General features: G+C 38.6%; 4 protein-coding genes across 5 annotated transcripts; all 4 read left to right on the top strand.

The window, feature by feature from the left end:
• On the top strand, positions 1-2,303 carry LOC121788016 (probable mannitol dehydrogenase). Its single transcript, XM_042186868.1, has 5 exons — positions 1-129; positions 667-780; positions 884-1,397; positions 1,570-1,723; positions 1,853-2,303. Exons 1-5 carry the CDS (start codon positions 47-49, stop codon positions 2,053-2,055), a joined length of 1,068 nt encoding a protein of 355 aa, XP_042042802.1. The 5' UTR covers positions 1-46; the 3' UTR covers positions 2,056-2,303.
• Positions 2,304-2,795: 492 nt separating this feature from the next.
• LOC121788017 (fasciclin-like arabinogalactan protein 19) lies at positions 2,796-3,918 on the top strand. Its single transcript, XM_042186869.1, has one exon. It carries the CDS (start codon positions 2,832-2,834, stop codon positions 3,819-3,821), a length of 990 nt encoding a protein of 329 aa, XP_042042803.1. The 5' UTR covers positions 2,796-2,831; the 3' UTR covers positions 3,822-3,918.
• Positions 3,919-4,863: 945 nt separating this feature from the next.
• On the top strand, positions 4,864-7,438 carry LOC121788018 (WD repeat domain-containing protein 83-like). The gene is made up of 8 exons (XM_042186870.1): positions 4,864-5,124; positions 5,233-5,335; positions 5,758-5,865; positions 5,981-6,090; positions 6,252-6,359; positions 6,440-6,485; positions 6,601-6,732; positions 7,047-7,438. The coding sequence occupies exons 1-8, from the start codon at positions 4,916-4,918 to the stop codon at positions 7,128-7,130; spliced, it is 900 nt and encodes a 299-aa protein (XP_042042804.1). The 5' UTR covers positions 4,864-4,915; the 3' UTR covers positions 7,131-7,438.
• Positions 7,439-10,217: 2,779 nt separating this feature from the next.
• Positions 10,218-16,064, top strand: LOC121787759 (cellulose synthase A catalytic subunit 2 [UDP-forming]-like). 2 transcript variants are annotated; one of them, XM_042186600.1, is made up of 13 exons: positions 10,229-10,696; positions 11,361-11,556; positions 11,674-11,873; positions 11,963-12,180; positions 12,324-12,590; positions 12,764-13,118; positions 13,249-13,386; positions 13,505-13,630; positions 13,831-14,043; positions 14,120-14,393; positions 14,480-14,676; positions 14,758-15,108; positions 15,205-16,064. In XM_042186600.1, exons 1-13 carry the CDS (start codon positions 10,616-10,618, stop codon positions 15,787-15,789), a joined length of 3,201 nt encoding a protein of 1,066 aa, XP_042042534.1. In that variant the 5' UTR covers positions 10,229-10,615; the 3' UTR covers positions 15,790-16,064. The 2 variants fall into 2 exon arrangements, with proteins under 2 accessions (XP_042042533.1, XP_042042534.1); XM_042186599.1 differs by having other exon boundaries at positions 10,218-10,696; positions 14,480-15,108.
• The last annotated feature ends 2,271 nt before the right edge of the window (positions 16,065-18,335 follow it).

Here is an 18,335-nt window from a genome sequence, read left to right as displayed (position 1 = left end):
TTTATTCATATCATTTCTCAGAGAGAAAGAGCAGTGAAGGACATCGATGGCGGAATTCAAACAGAAAGCTTTTGGTTTGGCAGCGACAGACACCTCCGGCGTTCTCTCTCCCTTCCATTTCTCTCGCAGGTATTCACACATGTTTTCGCTTCCGTGTGTGTTCACATTCGCAAACCAATCGCTGCTGATTCTAGACATCGAGATAGACTATTTGCTATATGCTTATATCGATGTATAGATTTGAATCGGCACTCTGCATGTTACTTCAATTTTTAGCTAGGTTTACTTTTTCGCTCTCGACTTGTGGATGCTCTTTCCGTTTTTGGCAGATTGTTTATGTTCATTGATTGGAATGAGTTTGTGTTGATCAAATTTTTGGCTGAATTTAGTGTGTATTCATTGAAAATTAGTAGATTACTCAGTTTTGTTTCTGGAAACATCGATTATGTTAGACTCCATGGAATCGTTGTGTAGATCATAAATCTCCAATAGAAACATTTTAGGTGCTAGATAGCGATAGGTGCGACTGATTGTTGGTGCTGCTCTCTGTTTCGTTGATTAATTCAATTCTGGATATTTAGGTGATTTTGTTGTGTGATGTAACACCACTCATTATCTTTATAATAGTACTTACCACTATGTGAATGTGAAAATAAATCGAGACAGGGAAAATGGAGATGACGATGTCACAATCAAAATACTCTACTGTGGAGTTTGCCATTCTGATTTGCACAGTGTGAAGAATGATTGGGGACTCACTCAGTATCCTATTGTGCCAGGGTATGGTTAAATTTTGTGAATACCTTGTTTAAGCCACTTATGAAGTGAGTCTGCTTAGGTAGCCTTCATTTTAATTGTTTAATGTTGGCAATGTTTGTTGCAGGCATGAAATTTCTGGTGTTGTGACCAAAATTGGCAACAATGTTGAGAAATTCAAGGTTGGTGACAGAGTCGGGGTTGGGGTGCTAGTGAACTCATGCAGGACATGTGATGTCTGCCAACAAGACCTTGAGAGCTACTGCCCTAAAATGATATTCACATACAACTCCACTGATAAAGATGGCACGACGACATATGGTGGTTACTCTGATACAGTTATTGTTGACCAACATTTTGTGCTTCGTTTCCCTGAGAACGTGCCATCAGATGCTGGTGCTCCTCTGCTGTGTGCTGGAATCACTGTCTACAGCCCAATGAAATACTATGGAATGACTGAGGCTGGAAAGCATTTGGGTGTTGCTGGACTTGGGGGACTTGGCCACGTTGCGGTCAAGCTCGGGAAGGCTTTTGGGCTGAAAGTTACTGTCATCAGTACCTCCCCGAGAAAGAAAGAGGAAGCCATAAACAAGCTTGGTGCTGATGCTTTTGTTGTTAGTACTGATGCTGCTGATTTGACGGTAAATAGAACTACTACTTACATTATAAATCACTCGCAAACTAGACTAATGATTCATTCAATTTTTGGACAGAGGATTATATGTCCATATTCTATATTTCCAACAAATTAGTTTCTATCTGAGATGGATTAGACAAATCATGTACTATTCTCAAGTATCTTCATTGTTGCAGGCTGCAACCGGCACAATGGATTTCATCATTGATACCATTGCTGCAGTTCATTCATTGGCTCCATTGCTAAGCCTGTTGAAGATGAATGGAAAACTTGTAACAGTGGGATTGCCCGATAAGCCCCTCGACCTTCCTATTTTCCCTCTAGTTTCCGGTAAGAAGACTTGCTACCTTTGAACACAACCATCTGCATCTCCAGATTACATCTTTTCGATGCTATCTCAGATCTGATTAAAAGCACTTGCTGAGAAGCTGAGCTTTCAACTCTGGGTTTTTTTTTCAGGTCGAAAGATGATTGGTGGAAGTGACTTTGGCGGTATTAAAGAGACGCAGGAAATGCTTGACTTCTGTGGGAAGCATGGCATAGCAGCTGACATTGAACTGATTCGTGCAGATGAGATAAATGCTGCTATGGAACGGCTTGCCAAATCCGATGTTAGGTACCGTTTTGTGATCGACATTGGAAACTCCATCAGCAATCTCTGAGATAGGTTCCATGCATCGAACCAAACAATTTATCCGTTTATGAACTCTATCAAAATATTTCCTTTATCATGGTATTTCATCAAGGGTTAGAACATTGCTAGAGATGTTAAGATACCAATTGCTATGAAATCCATAATATCTCGCTCCTATTTTGCATTTTACTATTGTCACGGGTATGATATTATGCAGTAGTGTAAACAACAAACTAAAGTGCTGAAACTGCAAAATGCACTTCTTCTTATGCTCAATTTAGTGCTTGTTTAGAAGCTAGTATAGAAAAATAAAACAACTGCAAAACAATAGCTAATATCACTAAAACTCCAAATCCCTGCATGCCTATCCAAATCATGAGCATCAACATATCTAAGTGGTAGTATCATGTTTTTTTAGCAAAGTTTTACAAAAATGACTTGGTATGGCCCATTACTCTAGAAATTTTCTTACGGAATCCTTATCCACCATATTATTTACTTCTGGCTCTAGTGAACGAATAATCATCGAGTCCTCCCTCTTCTACGAAAAACGCATACAAAGAATTAATCCATTCATCAAATAATAGTTTGCAAAGTATTAATTCATTCATCAAATAATGAAAATTGGAAACCATCGATCACCGCCTACGTAGTGAAAAGTTGAATATTATCCAGACCAATATTACAATAAAGGCCCAATTATGAATTAAAAAGGCCCAATTATGAATGATTCAATATTTAGAGAAGCGCCAAATTCCCAAACCACAACTGAAATCTCAACCGCTTCTCTCTCCACAAACTGCCATGGCGTTTCTCTTCCCTTCCGCCATCCTCTTCCTCCTCCTCTCCTCCTCCACCGCCTCCGCCGCCAATTCCCCCACCAGAACCCGTGAATTCGACGACATGCTTCAATCCCTCCGTAGCTACGGCTACGCCCTCTTCACCAACGGCATCGCCACATCCGATCTCAAATACGAGCTCCTCTCCGCCGCCGCCGACTTCACCCTCTTCGCCCCCCGAGACGAGCTCCTCTACGCCCTCGACATGGCCGCCGACGCCGCCTTCTACGTCAGCACCCTCCGCTACCACGTCATCTCCAGCCGCCACACCTTCGCCGGCCTCAAGAACCTCTCCGCCCCCTTCCTCGACACCCTTCTCCCCGACTACGCCGTTTTGATAGGAAAAGTCCGCGACGTCGACGCCGACAGCGACCGCGCCTCCGTCGGCCTCATCGTCAACGGCGTCCGGATCGCCTACCCGGACCTCTTCCTCGGCTCCAGAATCGCCGTCCACGGAATCGAAGGAATCCTCCTCACCGGTCTCAACATGAGCCGCGATCTCGAGTACGGCTCCGGCCATTTCCCGCCAATCGGATCTCCGGCGCCGGCGCTCCACCCAATTCCTACGCCGCCGTCGAACGAATCGAATATTCCTGCAGAAATGCCCAATTCTCCGACTCCGGCACCGGCGCCGATGATCGGGAATATTCCGGCGAAGGTGATTCGGAAGGCTGATACGCCGTCTCCGCCGGCGTCTACTTTTATTGGGATTATTCCGGCGAAGGGGATTCAGAAGGCTGATGCGCCGGCTCCGGGTGTGACTGGGAATATTCCAGCGCCGGAGATTGGCCGGAATGATGTGCCGCCGGCGGCGTCTCGGGAATGGGCTGCGACGCCGACAATCTCACAGGAGCAGATTGAGAAGATGAAGAGACTGCGCATGAAGACGCCGGGGAAAAGGGGAAGGAAGGGGCGGCGCCGCCACCGGAGGCGTAAGGAGCTCCGTGATCTGTAAACTGCTTGGGTTGTATTGGAATAATCCAGATATCTTGGGGTCAATGTGTCATTTGTTGGATTTGCAAAAAATGGATTCTTGCTTGACAAAATATTTAGTGCTTCTCTTCCTTTCAAAATGCTGCTGAATGTGAATTTTTTAGGATATTGATCACTATGTTCATCTATAATGTTACATCCTCTTTCCAATTTTAGTCTTGTATCATATATTTTGTATTTTATATCGAACTGTCGTACAATATACTCATATAGATTCTTAAACAAAAGGAAATTAAAGAAAAACATATAGAGCAACATATGAATTGATAGCTCATTTGTGCTTAGGAGGAAACATATATTGAGATAATGAAAACAAAATTAACAAAGACAGGTGCAAAGTAGGATTTTATTGGTGAAAATGAAGATGTAATTTAAGTGAGGGCGTCGCAGTAGCCACGAAGAATGTCTCCTTGTTGAGTGGAATAACCAAGAGAGCTCATCATTTCGGGCCAGCAATCATGCTGGATGATTCTTATGGCCTTGCAACAGCCCGGCCCGAGATATGTCTCTCCGTTGAGGAAAAACATGACAACTTCAGTGGTGCAAGACTGGAGGTGGAACATAGACTCCCAACAGCTTGTTCCCTCCACCTCCTCTAGCATTCGGGCCGCGACACACGTCGACAAACAAAGAAGGAGAGCTACGGAGACGAACTTCAACGTGGGATATGCATATGCCATTGTGTAATAGTAGTATGTGTTGTGTGTAGAGAGTTGTTGCCATCGGAGTTATATATAGTTGGATGAGAGAAAGAGAGACATAAATTTATGTGTAGATAGATAGCCAAGGGACACTGCGGTTTTCTTGTAGTAACTGATGATATGAATTTATTATGCAAATTCATTGATTTATCGACGATTCATTAATCAATCAATTTTTTGTATTTAGTTTAACTAAAGTACTCCAATTAATGAATTAGTAAGTGTTTTTTAATGTAAGGGCCCAAGATTATGTAACCACTTCTTTTTACATTGAAGGCCCAAAAGATAAAGCCCAAACCCTTTCTTCTCTCTAATCTCTCTCGGTGTAAACAGGCCGAAATTAGGAAGCTTAGCAATGGGATCGGAGAATCTACCGAGGAAGGAGGCGAACGTGCTCCGGGGGCACGAAGGGGCGGTGCTGGCTGCGCGATTCAACTCCAACGGCGAGTATGTACTTAGCTGCGGCAAAGACCGCACCATACGCCTTTGGAATCCCCACCGTGGATTGCATATCAAGACCTACAAATCGCACGGCCGTGAAGTCCGCGATGTCCATGTCACAGGGTACGGAACCTATACGAGTTGATGTTGGCGTTTTTGTTAGATTTTTTTTGCTACCTTGTACATGCTCCGTGTGTGTGTGGTTTGAAATTATGATTTTGTTTGAAACAGGGATAATTCGAAGCTCACCTCGTGCGGAGGCGATCGGCAAGTGTTCTACTGGGATGTGGCGACTGGTCGTGTTATTCGGAAATTTCGCGGTCATGATAGTGAGGTCAGTTTAATCTATAGCATCTTTGGCGGTTGAATTGGTTTTATGAATTTATTTCTGAGAATTAGGGTTTGAAATGAAATGTGCAAGTGGAGGCATCTCATTTTCTTCCTTGCATTAGTAGTAGGTAAATAAACTTCGTAAAATCTACTTTTTGGAGTTTCTTCTGGTGAAATACTGAGATTGTAATTCGTAACAAATCCTTCTTTCTTCACAACGTGTCTTCTGTGATCATGTATATTGTAGCAATTGGGGAATTGCGTTGGTCACAATAGTAGCTGGAGGTGTTGATAAGACTGCATGTGTGTGTTTTTCAAAAGGATGGTAAAATGGGAGTGATGCATTTCAAATTCTTCATTCGTAAAACAAATATGGACACGGGGATAGATTGATTTTTAGTTGACATTCCTCTACCTTGTTACCAGGTGAATGCTGTGAAGTTCAATGAATATGCATCAGTGGTTGTCTCAGCTGGTTATGACCGTTCATTACGTGCTTGGGATTGTCGATCTCAGAGTACTGAGCCTATTCAGGTTTGTTGTTTTGTTTTTTAAGAAATGAAACTGGCTACCTCTTATTTCATAACAGTAATCATTTTCCTTGTCCTTAAATTCCCTGGTACTTGTGTTTTTTTGGATGTCTCTGCAGATTATTGATAGCTTTGCAGACAGCGTCATGTCTGTTTGTTTAACAAAAACTGAGATAATTGCTGGAAGTGTTGATGGGACTGTTAGAACATTTGATATTCGAATTGGTAGGTATGTTTCTTTAAAAATATGATAACACCTTATGAGTGTGTCTGTGTGTGTTTGTTTTCTCCTCCCCAGCCCGTCAATTGCATAGCTCATTGCTTATCCAGGATCCTTTTCATCCATGATTGTTTGCGATCTAATTTTGACCTATTCATGTATGTAAACAGAGAAATATCTGATGATCTTGGGCACCCCGTGAACTGTATTTCCCTCTCAAACGATGGCAACTGTGTATTAGCCAATTGTCTTGATTCGACTTTAAGGCTTTTGGACAGGTGAATGCTGCCGAGTTCATAAGTATGTAAATGCTTTAGGTCTTAGGTGTTGTTTCTCAAATAGATCCCTCCTGTCACAGATCAACTGGTGAATCGTTGCAAGAATATAAAGGCCACACATGCAAGGTTTTCTGTTTAAACTTTATGACATCTTTCTCGTTCTGATTTTTTACAATACAACCAACAACATATGAAGGCCATCAGCTTGATTTAACGTAGCTCATTGTTGTATCTTCGCCAGTCATTCAAGATGGACAGCTGCCTAACAAACTCAGACGCTCATGTGGCTGGTGGCTCAGAAGATGGTTATATTTACTTTTGGGATCTTGTAGATGCACAAGTGGTGTCCAGTTTCCGAGCACATTCATCAGTGGTAAAATTGTTATTTCATGTTCTTGAGATACTTTCTTCATCTCGGTGTGCTATCATTCATGAGCCAATGCAACTAGTTAAATATAAAGATTGTGAAGAAATTGCCAAATGGCCCTCTACTTCTTGTTTCACATAGATAGATTTCCAATGTTTTTTACTTGACTCATCTCTGTATATAAGGCATACTATAATTTTTGGATGCTGCACACACATATTTCCTAATCTCAGCTCCCCTCATTTATTCTACTGTCTATCTTTGTTTTTGCTTATTGGTAGTTAGTTATATATTTTGCCTGGTCTTTTTTGGCCCGACAGGTAACCAGCGTGAGTTATCACCCAAAAGACGATTGCATGATTAGTGCCTCTGTTGATGGCTTGATTCGGGTTTGGAAAGCTTGAAATGACTACGAGTAGAAGGCAATGAGGAACGTCAGTTCGCCATTGCCTTGTTATTTGGTCTCGACTTATGGTGGCAATTGCTGAAAGTTTCATCCAATCCCTAGTGAAGAAATGCCAAGTTTTATGAAGCAGTTTTTTTATAGCATGGTTCTTGTTTTATTAGTTCTTCTCTATTTTTTTTCCTTTTATTTTTCTAATTTCCTTCTCACTGTTTGCGAGGGTACATTTGAACTTGGTACTTCGTCATATGTAAATGTAAAATCGAAGCTAATGCAACCATTAAAAAAAAACTTGTGGTTTCTATCATATTTTATGTGAATTGAGTTAGGCATGGTCAACTTAGATACTATAAATTTCATTTAAATTTGTGATGTGAGCATTTCTTTTACCTACCGTTTAATGTGTTTTTTCTATAATCCCATGATGAAAAAACAAAGATTTCCATTAAATAAGAGAACAATGTAAAATTATGTTTTAGAAAATAGAAAAATAAAATCATGGCTCAGATTTGTTATACTCCATGAATGATGAAAATCTATATAAGTACATCGTAAAATTTTATAAGGTAAATTTATTACTATCAGTTTTCCAGCTTTAAAGGATTTCTAAAATATTTTATGCACGACTGAGTTGTTGCATTGAAAGGAATTGTAGCATTTTACAAAGAAAACGAATTGAATACAAAAAGAACATTACAGTTAATTGTGGTTATAATTACAATAATACGTCTTTTACATACATAATAATTTACGACAAGACTTGTTTGATTATTTCTCACACGTAACCCTATTAATTTCACATTTTTAAATATAGTTGCTCCCATTTAAAGTCATTTTCCCATAATTACCATACGTTTTGCTTGTAATAGAAGTTGTTGGTTGGAGTAGTTTAAAGAGAAAAACATTGTTATATAGTTCGAGATTTTAATTCATCACTTTACTTTCTTGCTAAGGAAAAACCAAAAACAAAAGAGGATAATAACGCCAATAACCTAGTAGTACGTGTGATTTGGCAATAATTCAATTATTTTTCCTTTTATTGAGTGCAATAGACTTTACTTTGCAACTCAAATTTCATACAACAATTGGTAAATATTTTTACAGATGTCGCATTGCCCTCGACAATTAAAGATCTCACCAAATATTTTCTAGTGGTGGTTAATTGATTAAAAGCAAAAAGGAGAAATAAAAAAGTGTGTGAATCATACAAAATTTGAATCTTCTGTGACACACTTCACTTAATGTTTTAGGTATGTAACTATAATTCACGTTTTCATTATATTTGAATTCTGTTTAACTTTAAATAGGATGGGATTAGATACAAGTAACAAAATATCAAAACAAGTACTCAGAAATTTACTAAATTAGAAATTGAATTGAACTTATTTTGTTAGGGCATCTATGGTGTTTGGTACAAACTACAAAGAGAGAAGTTAAATTACTAGAGTACTATTCCTCAATTCTTTGATTCTAAAAATTTAAAAACGTAGTTAATTATATAGTTAATTCCTAATTAAAGTTAAGTTCGGACTTAGTGATCTCCTAATCATTCATAATTATAATTATAATTTAATTAAACAGTAACCAGGGCCAATTAGGTTAGCGCGTGCTAGTGTAGTCCAAATAAATACTCCCTCCGTCCCGGACTACTTGCACTTATTTCCTTTCTGGGCGTCCCAAGTTATTTGCACTCTTTCCATTTTTAGTAAAAATTATCACCTACAGCCGCAATTGTTGACTTTGCTATACACTCATTCCTTAATCTCCGTGCCGAAAAGGAAATGTGCGAGTAGTCCGGGACGGAAGGAGTATATAAAAATTGGACGTATGTATAGTTTCGATATTATATGGAAAAATATATTGTCTAACTTTACATCATGGACACAATAGGCTTCATTTACAAAAAACAAAATTAGAAGGAACTTAGTAGTATAAGCTATAACCTAAATGAAACTAAAATAATGATAAATGAAAGTAGTCACAACGAGATTATTTTAGTGTAAATATTAGAATACTACAATCAATTGATAAAGTGCACCCACCAATATAGTGGCCAATTTTGGATTTGTATCTGTTGGTACATGTGTGAATTTATTGGACTAGTGCTTCTGTGCAAAACAACAATTGGCAATATATTTTCGAATTAAAATCAACCATGTACACTATTAGATAATGTTCGTCACTTCAAAAAAAAACCCGAAATTAACTAGAAAAAAAATCACAGATTTTGTCACGGCAAAAAGTCAAAACTAGGTGCACATGAAGACCTAGCATTTCTATCTCAATAACAATAAAAGCGGCTCGTGGCTTTTCCCTCATATGCGAGCTAGCTCGGCCTCTCTATCCTAGCCTTTCCACAACGTGTCTCGCATTGGTTCTAGGCTCGTGGGAGGGCCAAAGGCACCGTTGTGGATGTCCTTATATCAATCCCATAAAATATGATCTTCCACAATTTTAAAAATATACCAAAACACAAAAAGTGCTGCCACAATTTTGAAGATCACTGGAAAACACTAAAATAAAAATAGTGAGAGATGAAAGGAAATCACTGCCCAAAACCAAAATTTCACTTTCCCTCCCTTTCTTGCACTCTCTCCCTCCATATTTCATCACACTAGGAAATTTCTCATACCAAAACTGTGCATAAAACAATGACCCAAAGCCAAAATTTATAACAATACTACTCTCAGTAGAGAAATGACAGAGGAAAACAACAAATTTTGTGCTGTACCAAACCCAAAATGCCCACTATTTCTTCTGCAATTTCTACCTCCTCTACATATGTAGTATATATTTGCATACATACACAATCCTTTTTTAAATATTAATGACCATAACCTGAGTGGGAAGCTAACAACATTTCAGACACACCATTATGAATAACTCCATCATGTATCTAAATTTTCTCACATAAAATTACACTTTCCTAATAATCCTTTGTGCACAACTTCTCTCTCTCTCTCTCTCTCTCTATTGATGACATTGCAGAGAGTTAGGTTGTAAAGAATGATGCATCTTTGTTTGCATTTTAGTTAATTAGTTGCCATTTTCAAGAAACACATTAGCCACCTTTTGGTTTACTACGACTTTCCACCCTATTTTATTCACTTCCCATCGTTTTCATCCCTTTTATCTCACCACCTCTTGCTATTTAACCATCACTCTTCCTAAATTAAATGTATTCTAGTCCAATACTCAACCTTTGTGGCGCATGAGCTGCCATTTTCCTCTCTCATTTTACTCAAACACCACAATCTTGGACCTCCATTCTTTGTTTTCTGCTTACTTCTTTGAGTGTAAAATCTCACTTGTTTTATGGCCATTGAAGTACATTTTCAAGGATTGAGTGCTTCTTCATTTCCTTCCGTTTTCTTTTTTCTTGGACTCGAGCAATTAAAAATTTAAGCTTTCGAAGATTGAAGGCTGAAGTAGGCGTTTTTTTGTGCTAATTAAAAAAAAGTTGAGATTTTTATATTGGTGGAAGTGATGAATACTGGAGGGAGGCTTGTGGCTGGTTCTCACAACAGAAATGAGTTTGTTCTCATCAATGCTGATGAAATTGGAAGAGTAAGATTTTTATTGGCCAACATTTATTGCTCTCTGTTTTATTTGGGTTAGTTGTAGAACTCTAGAAGTTGTGTATGGCTCACGTGAGAATTATTTAGCATTTCTTGAAATGCATATTGATGTTAATAAATGTGAGTTCAAGTTCATAGAAAGTGTGCAATTTAGTGTTAATCGATAGGAGTCCCAAATTATGTGCATAGATAATTTGTTGACTTATTTATCAAATGCTTCTTAGATTCAATCCATTATACTAGTAGTACTTTTATTTATAGGTATAGTTTCTCCAAAACAAAAGGTAGAATTTGTTGATTTTAGGGTTAATATACTTGCTGTTACTATTTGTTTATTTTTAGTTTTCTGGGAAAAGTTAATGTGGTTTACAATGTTTAATTAAAAATGTGTAAATACCCTTGAATAATTGTGAGTAAATAAATTACTCTTTATCATGGTTCTTTTGCCTGGATTCTTGTGTTGTTAACTGAACTTTGATTTTCTAATGTCATTTTTTCTGAACTTATCTGTTGCTATTTTTTCCACGGAGATGGAGCTAAAAAAGTGAGCTGAATGCAGTTTAAAGTTATTATCAAGTTCTTTAGTCCATAGCAAGTGATTAAGAAGCTAACCACAGTGAGACTTCTCATGGTTATCTTTTGTGATTCCTTAGATCAAGTCTGTTCAAGAATTGAGTGGAGAAACATGCCAAATTTGCGGAGATGAAGTGGAGATAACTGTTGACGGGGAACTCTTTGTTGCATGCAACGAATGTGCTTTCCCTGTATGTCGAACTTGTTATGAATACGAGAGAAAGGAGGGGAGTCAGGCTTGTCCTCAGTGCAAAACCAGATACAAGCGTATCAAAGGTTAGTCTAACGACTTAACTTTTCCTATTTTACTGTTTGTAAAAGCCATAGATGGTAAACTCCTTGATATGTTTCTGCTTGGATGAAACCACAATCTCTGGTCTGTTTATGCTACAGGTAGTCCGAGGGTGGAAGGTGATGAGGAAGAATATGAGACGGATGATTTAGAGCACGAGTTTGATTATGGCAATCCTGATGCCCCAGGCTTTAAACAAAAAGTGGGTGTCGTACCCTCTGTCCCTGCTGGTTCAACTGGATCAGCCACAGCCTCATCTTCTCAAGAGTTTGAAATCCCTCTTTTGACATATACTGCAGAGGTAGTCCAATAAATAATCACTCCTGTGTGTGTGTGTGTGTGTGTGAATGTTTTTGGCTTTTATGTGATCTGGGATTCTGGTTTCTCTAGGATGCTGAGATTCACTGTGACCAACAAGCTATCATCGTGCCTAGATCTATGGTTCCTGAAAAAGACATTGCCTTATATGGCTATGGAAGTGTTGCATGGAGAGATCGGGTGAAGGAATGGAAGAGAAGACAAAATGACAAACTTGAAGTGATCAACCATCAGCAGAGTAATGACAATGGTGATTTAGATATCAGTGAAATGGATCCTGATTTGCCTATGTGAGTATAGTTTTCTTATCATAGAGAATCAACCTTACTCCTCAGATCATAACATAACAGATATCATATAACTACTTCTCTCACTAAACAGATCTTATTCTCCTGACTTGTGACTTATTTGTCCCTTTACAATGTCTTGCTAGGATGGATGAAGGGAGGCAGCCGCTGTCGAGGAAAATACCCATATCTTCAAGCAAGATAAGTCCATACAGATTGATAATTATACTCCGCCTGGTGGTTCTTGGCTTCTTTTTCCACTATAGGATTCTCCATCCTGTCCACAACGCGTATGGCTTGTGGATGACATCGGTTATTTGTGAAATATGGTTCGCTATATCATGGATACTCGATCAGTTCCCGAAATGGTACCCAGTTGAGCGAGAAACATACCTTGATCGGCTTTCTCTTAGGTATATGTGTCTGCCTCTCAAGAGTCAAGACATCATTTCAGTTTAGATATTTGAGCAGCTGAATAATGATTTAATTTTCAGACTATCAACTGTCTGTGTTACTTACAGTAATCACAGTTTCTGGTATTCGACTGCTTGATGGTGGATGACTTATTTGGCTTCATTTTTTTCAGGTACGAAAGAGACTTTGAAGGAGGAAAATCCTCGGAGTTAGCAAGCGTAGACATCTTTGTGAGCACCGTTGATCCCATGAAAGAGCCTCCTCTGATAACAGCAAACACAGTTCTCTCCATTCTTGCAGTGGATTATCCAGTCGACAAAGTCTCTTGCTATGTTTCAGATGATGGCGCAGCAATGCTTACATTTGAAGCACTTTCCGAGACATCTGAATTTGCTCGTAAGTGGGTTCCTTTTTGTAAGAAGTTCAGCATTGAACCTCGAGCCCCAGAATGGTACTTTTCACAGAAGATGGACTATCTGAAAAACAAAGTGCATCCTGCATTTGTGAAGGAAAGGCGTGCAATGAAGGTTTGTAGTCACACGTGAACAAACTCATATCATATCCATGCTCATGAACATAAAGAAAAAGATCGAGAAGAGGTCATTAAGGCCAAAACTTTTTCTAACTTTTTCATGTATTTGTTTGTTTTGGTACCAGAGAGAATATGACGAGTTCAAAGTTCAGATCAACCGTTTAGTAGCCATGGCAGAAAAGGTCCCTGAGGATGGCTGGACAATGCAGGATGGAACACCTTGGCCAGGAAACAACGTCAGAGACCATCCTGGTATGATCCAGGTTCGTGACACAAACCTTGAGTAGTATCAGTTTGCAGTAATCAAGCATGTCACATGAATATGGAACCAACTTGGAAACTTCATCGAATATTCTTAGTTATGTTTTACCATGTTAACAGGTGTTCCTCGGTCATGATGGCCTTCCTGATGTGGAGGGGAATGAGCTGCCTCGTTTGATGTATGTTTCCCGTGAAAAGAGACCTGGCTTTGAGCACCATAAGAAAGCCGGGGCCATGAATTCTCTGGTAAATATCAACTGTATATTACTGCCTTCGTCCCAGAAGCACAGTTCACTATTCCTATTCATTTTACCTTTTCACGTACATAAACTTACTATGTCCGAAAATGCGAGGTGGACTATTTTTGGGATGGAGGGAGTATTTTTTTATTTAAATTATTTCTCCCCTTTCACTTTATTGAATTCTGCTGTTTGTAAAATGTCCAGGTCCGGGTTTCGGCTGTCCTGTCAAATGCTCCTTATCTTCTGAACGTCGACTGTGATCACTACATAAACAACAGCAAGGCACTGAGAGAAGCTATGTGTTTTATGATGGATCCCACTTCCGGAAAGAAAGTAGGCTATGTGCAGTTTCCCCAGAGGTTTGATGGAATAGATCGCCATGATAGATACTCAAACCGTAATGTTGTGTTCTTCGATGTAAGTGTAGCTCATTTTTCCGGTTCTATTGCTCTCGTCATCATCCAGCAGTTCTGACATCTTCAACTCTAAATAGATCAATATGAAGGGTTTGGATGGTTTGCAAGGACCTATATATGTTGGAACGGGGTGTGCGTTCAGAAGACAGGCTCTTTATGGATGCGATGCTCCTACAAAGAAGAAGCCACCAAGCAAGACTTGTAACTGCTGGCCAAAGTGGTGTTGTTTGTGTTGTGGTTCTAGAAAGAAAAATGGAGGAAAATCGAAGAAAGACAAGAAAAAGAAGACGAAGCAGAGAGATGCCTCCAAGCAGATACATGCTCTTGAAACCATTGAACAAAGGATCCAAGGTCAAATTTTTTTTTCCATATGCATCTTTCTTCTAAATTTCTTACTTGTTGGCACTTAATGAAAAATCGGAACATCTTTACGACAGAGCCAAATATAGCAAGTCCAGCTCCCATCTCCCAGGAGACACTCGAGAAGAAGTTTGGGCAGTCGCCAGTATTTGTAGCTTCAACGCTATCAGAAGATGGTGGTGTTCTGAAGGAAGTTAGTTCGACATCACTCTTGAAAGAGGCCATTCATGTTATAAGCTGTGGTTATGAAGACAAGACAGAGTGGGGAAAGGAGGTGAGTCGTTTAGTTTCTTGTTTTTGGGTATACTGTGACATGTTTTCAAACGACCGTCTAAATGTTAACATGCTAAACCAGGTTGGCTGGATTTATGGCTCTGTCACGGAAGATATACTTACAGGGTTCAAGATGCATTGCCGTGGCTGGCGCTCAGTTTACTGCACGCCTAAGAGGCCAGCATTCAAGGGATCAGCTCCCATTAACCTCTCTGATCGTCTCCACCAGGTTCTGCGATGGGCTCTTGGGTCAGTCGAGATTTTCCTGAGCAAACACTGCCCAATCTGGTATGGCTATGGAGGTGGCTTGAACTGGTTGGAACGGCTTTCCTACATAAACTCTGTTGTATATCCATGGACTTCTATTCCACTGATCGTGTACTGTACATTGCCCGCCATCTGCCTTCTCACTGGAAAATTTATTGTACCCGAGGTATATGATGCTATAAAATATATTACTATGATTCTCTGTTACAAGCATATTTTATACTAATCACTTTTCATAAATCCCTTATACCTCAACTTGCAGATCAGCAACTATGCCAGCATTGTATTCATGGCCCTCTTCATCTCCATTGCCTTGACTGGTATTCTTGAAATGCAATGGGGCCGTGTTGGCATTGACGACTGGTGGAGAAACGAGCAGTTTTGGGTTATAGGAGGAGCTTCCTCGCATCTCTTTGCGCTTGTTCAAGGATTACTCAAGGTTTTGGCTGGAGTGAGCACCAACTTCACGGTAACCTCAAAAGGAGGAGATGATGGAGCTTTCTCCGAGCTGTACTTGTTCAAGTGGACATCACTGCTGATCCCACCTACTACATTGCTCATAATAAACATCGTTGGAGTTGTGGTCGGGGTTGCAGATGCCATCAACAACGGATATGACTCTTGGGGTCCGTTGTTTGGCAAGCTGTTCTTTGCGTTTTGGGTCATAATGCATCTCTATCCATTCCTCAAGGGATTGACCGGGAAGCAAGAGAGGTTGCCAACGGTTATTGTGATCTGGTCGATTCTGCTGGCTTCGATAGTAACCCTTTTGTGGGTGCGAATCAACCCCTTCGTGTCGAGAGATGGGCCTGTACTCGAACTGTGTGGACTTAACTGTGATGACTAAGACAACATTTGCACACAGTTTACTAAGTAGTGATGATGGAGTTTTGTGTAGTGTAGATATGATTCTTGGTGTGTGTTTGAAAAATGGTTCTATTCATTATTTGTTAGATATATTTATGCTTCGTTGTGATGGTTCTATTGATTTTGTTTTTCTAGCTAGTTATCTTAGTATTCAAATGAGGTGACAAGCCACTAGTATGCATAAAGCTCTATATCATTCTTTGTATTATTACTTTGATTTTTATATTGTGTTCCTTAAGACTTGGATTTTTCTTATATGTGATTCTAATTTAGAGTAATTCTAGTGTTTAAATTTCAAGTTCCATGTTGATACTGTTGCATATGACTGATTAAAAAGATACTAAGAGGTGTGAAGAATAAAGTGGAATATTAAAGTATTTATTGAGAAAAATACTCCTAACAAATTTTACTAAGGGAGCATGTGAAATAAAATATATAGTTGTATTGGATAGTCAAGCTCAACTCTGACCCTCTAAAATTATTTCGGGAAGCGTGAAAGAGGAGATGTACATTTGATACTTAATTACCACACTAACACGTGTTTAATACCACAAACACATTTGATACTTTAACACAGTCTTAGACTCTATTTTCACTGATTATCAAGCAAAATTTCTAGCACTTAAAATCTGATTTTAAAAATTATAGAAATAAGAAAAATATGAAATATATGTCAATGTCAACTACTATTATACTAAGATTATCTTCTGTAGAAACACGTAATATTATTTAATGTTATTGTTTGATAAATGAAATTAAAATTAGGGTTGGGTCGATTCGGTATATTGTATTGAAAATTTTATATGGTTATCGTATTGAAAATATCGATATGAAAGAATTTCATATCCTATCGAAATTTCGGTATGAATAATATCTATACCGTTACCATATCAAAATTTCGGTATATCGTACTGAACTACATTAAACCGTTCTGAACGGTATAACGAAATTAAATGAATATTTATTTATGATTTTAGGGTTTCCAATAAATATTTTGTGAATATATAAATAAATTAAATTGATATCTATTTATGATTTTAAACTTTTAATCTTATAAAAATAAATTTTATTATTATTATAATCAATACGTATATCAATATTATCGGTATATCGAAATATAAACGGTATGTATCGATAGTTCTATACGTATTGATTTTTGATATATTTCGATATACCGATAATATTGATATATATCGTATATTCAATATAAAACGGTATACCGCGGTATAAGAAAAAATTTATATCGTTATTATATCGAAAACTTACGATATGGTATTGTATCGTACCGAAAATTCGATATTTTTTTGGTACGATACGATCGATATACCGTTTTTTCTGTGTATTGATGCGAAGCATATTTCCTATATTTTTTTCCCTTAGACTATACATTTGTATATAAATTACGACTCATCAAATCGTGTTTTCATTGAAGTTTAGGATGTAAAAAGCTGGAGGTTCGCCAGAAGTGCACGCTCAATGCTCCCTGAGGATTCCAGAACTAACACCCGGTCGGGTGATTTCGCTCCAATAAAACACCCGGCCGGGTGAAATTTGTAAAGCATGCGGAGTCCAGAAGCTTCGCCAGGTCGGGCGATTTCATGTTTCGAAACGCCCGGTCGGGTGATTTGACACCACAAAACACCCGGTCGGGTGAAATTCATACGAGTACCCAGAAGCAATTTGCCCGGTCGGACGATTTTCATTTTGATTTCGCCCGGTCAGGCGTTTGGAACTCCAACTGCAAATTGGCAGTTACTGGAGCAGTCCGGAGAAAATTGAGAAAAGATGGGAGACGGTCCAGAAGAGAGGAGAGAGTTTTTGGAGGACGAAAATTGAGAGCAAAAGGTTGAATTTTGGAAAGAAAATTGAAAAGAGAAGGAGACGCAACTGGAGAACAAGGATTGTCACCAAATTGAGATTTCATCAAACAATTCATCTTCTCTGAATTCGCTCCATGGTTTCAAGGATTTTCATCTCCATTATCTTTGTTCTTAGTTTGATCATGTTAGGCTAAGAATTTTGTGTTGCTCCAAACATGTTGTTAGACAAATAAATTTCATGATTTATCCTATGTTCGTTTCTATTTCGTGATCGTCTTTGCTACTTGAACATTGAATGAAATTATCTCTCAAGGTGCATCTTTTGTGATAGTTACTTTCTTATTTTGATGCCTCTTTAGCTTGAAATAAGATGGACCAAAGTAGTATCGAATTATCATTTGGACTCGTTTAGATGACAAATTGATAATGGATGTTGAGCTTTTTTAAAACTGTTCTATGAATCTAGCGCTTCCGTAGGATTTTTAGAATTGTGAAACTTGGTTTAAGAATATGTGTTTAGCTATTCTTTGACCATTTGGGTTTAGCATGTTTATTGTCTTCACCTTAGTTTGCTTTTAATTGTCCCGCATGTTGTGAGATAGAAACGAATATATAAGATAAATACTCTTGTTGTCTACAATTGTTTGGAGTAACAATTTCTTCTCTTCATTCATCTTGCTCATTTTATTTTTTGTAATTGTTGTTG

This window comes from Salvia splendens, chromosome 22 (assembly GCF_004379255.2).
Source record: "Salvia splendens isolate huo1 chromosome 22, SspV2, whole genome shotgun sequence".
NCBI lineage: Eukaryota > Viridiplantae > Streptophyta > Magnoliopsida > Lamiales > Lamiaceae > Salvia > Salvia splendens.
The sequence above is the reverse complement of the archived record's forward strand: the minus strand, read 5'-3'. Positions and strand labels throughout refer to the sequence as shown.

Coding starts and splice junctions, on each gene's coding strand:
- LOC121788018 (XM_042186870.1), top strand. CDS start 4,916: ATGGGATCGGAGAATCTACCGAGGAAGGAGGCGAACGTGCTCCGGGGG. Junction 5,866..5,980: donor AGAGTACTGAGCCTATTCAG/GTTTGTTGTTTT, acceptor ATGTCTCTGCAG/ATTATTGATAGCTTTGCAGA. Junction 6,733..7,046: donor TCCGAGCACATTCATCAGTG/GTAAAATTGTTA, acceptor TTGGCCCGACAG/GTAACCAGCGTGAGTTATCA.
- LOC121788017 (XM_042186869.1), top strand. CDS start 2,832: ATGGCGTTTCTCTTCCCTTCCGCCATCCTCTTCCTCCTCCTCTCCTCC.
- LOC121787759 (XM_042186599.1), top strand. CDS start 10,616: ATGAATACTGGAGGGAGGCTTGTGGCTGGTTCTCACAACAGAAATGAG. Junction 11,557..11,673: donor CAGATACAAGCGTATCAAAG/GTTAGTCTAACG, acceptor TTTATGCTACAG/GTAGTCCGAGGGTGGAAGGT. Junction 14,394..14,479: donor CATTGAACAAAGGATCCAAG/GTCAAATTTTTT, acceptor TCTTTACGACAG/AGCCAAATATAGCAAGTCCA.
- LOC121788016 (XM_042186868.1), top strand. CDS start 47: ATGGCGGAATTCAAACAGAAAGCTTTTGGTTTGGCAGCGACAGACACC. Junction 781..883: donor CAGTATCCTATTGTGCCAGG/GTATGGTTAAAT, acceptor TGTTTGTTGCAG/GCATGAAATTTCTGGTGTTG. Junction 1,724..1,852: donor TATTTTCCCTCTAGTTTCCG/GTAAGAAGACTT, acceptor TTTTTTTTTCAG/GTCGAAAGATGATTGGTGGA.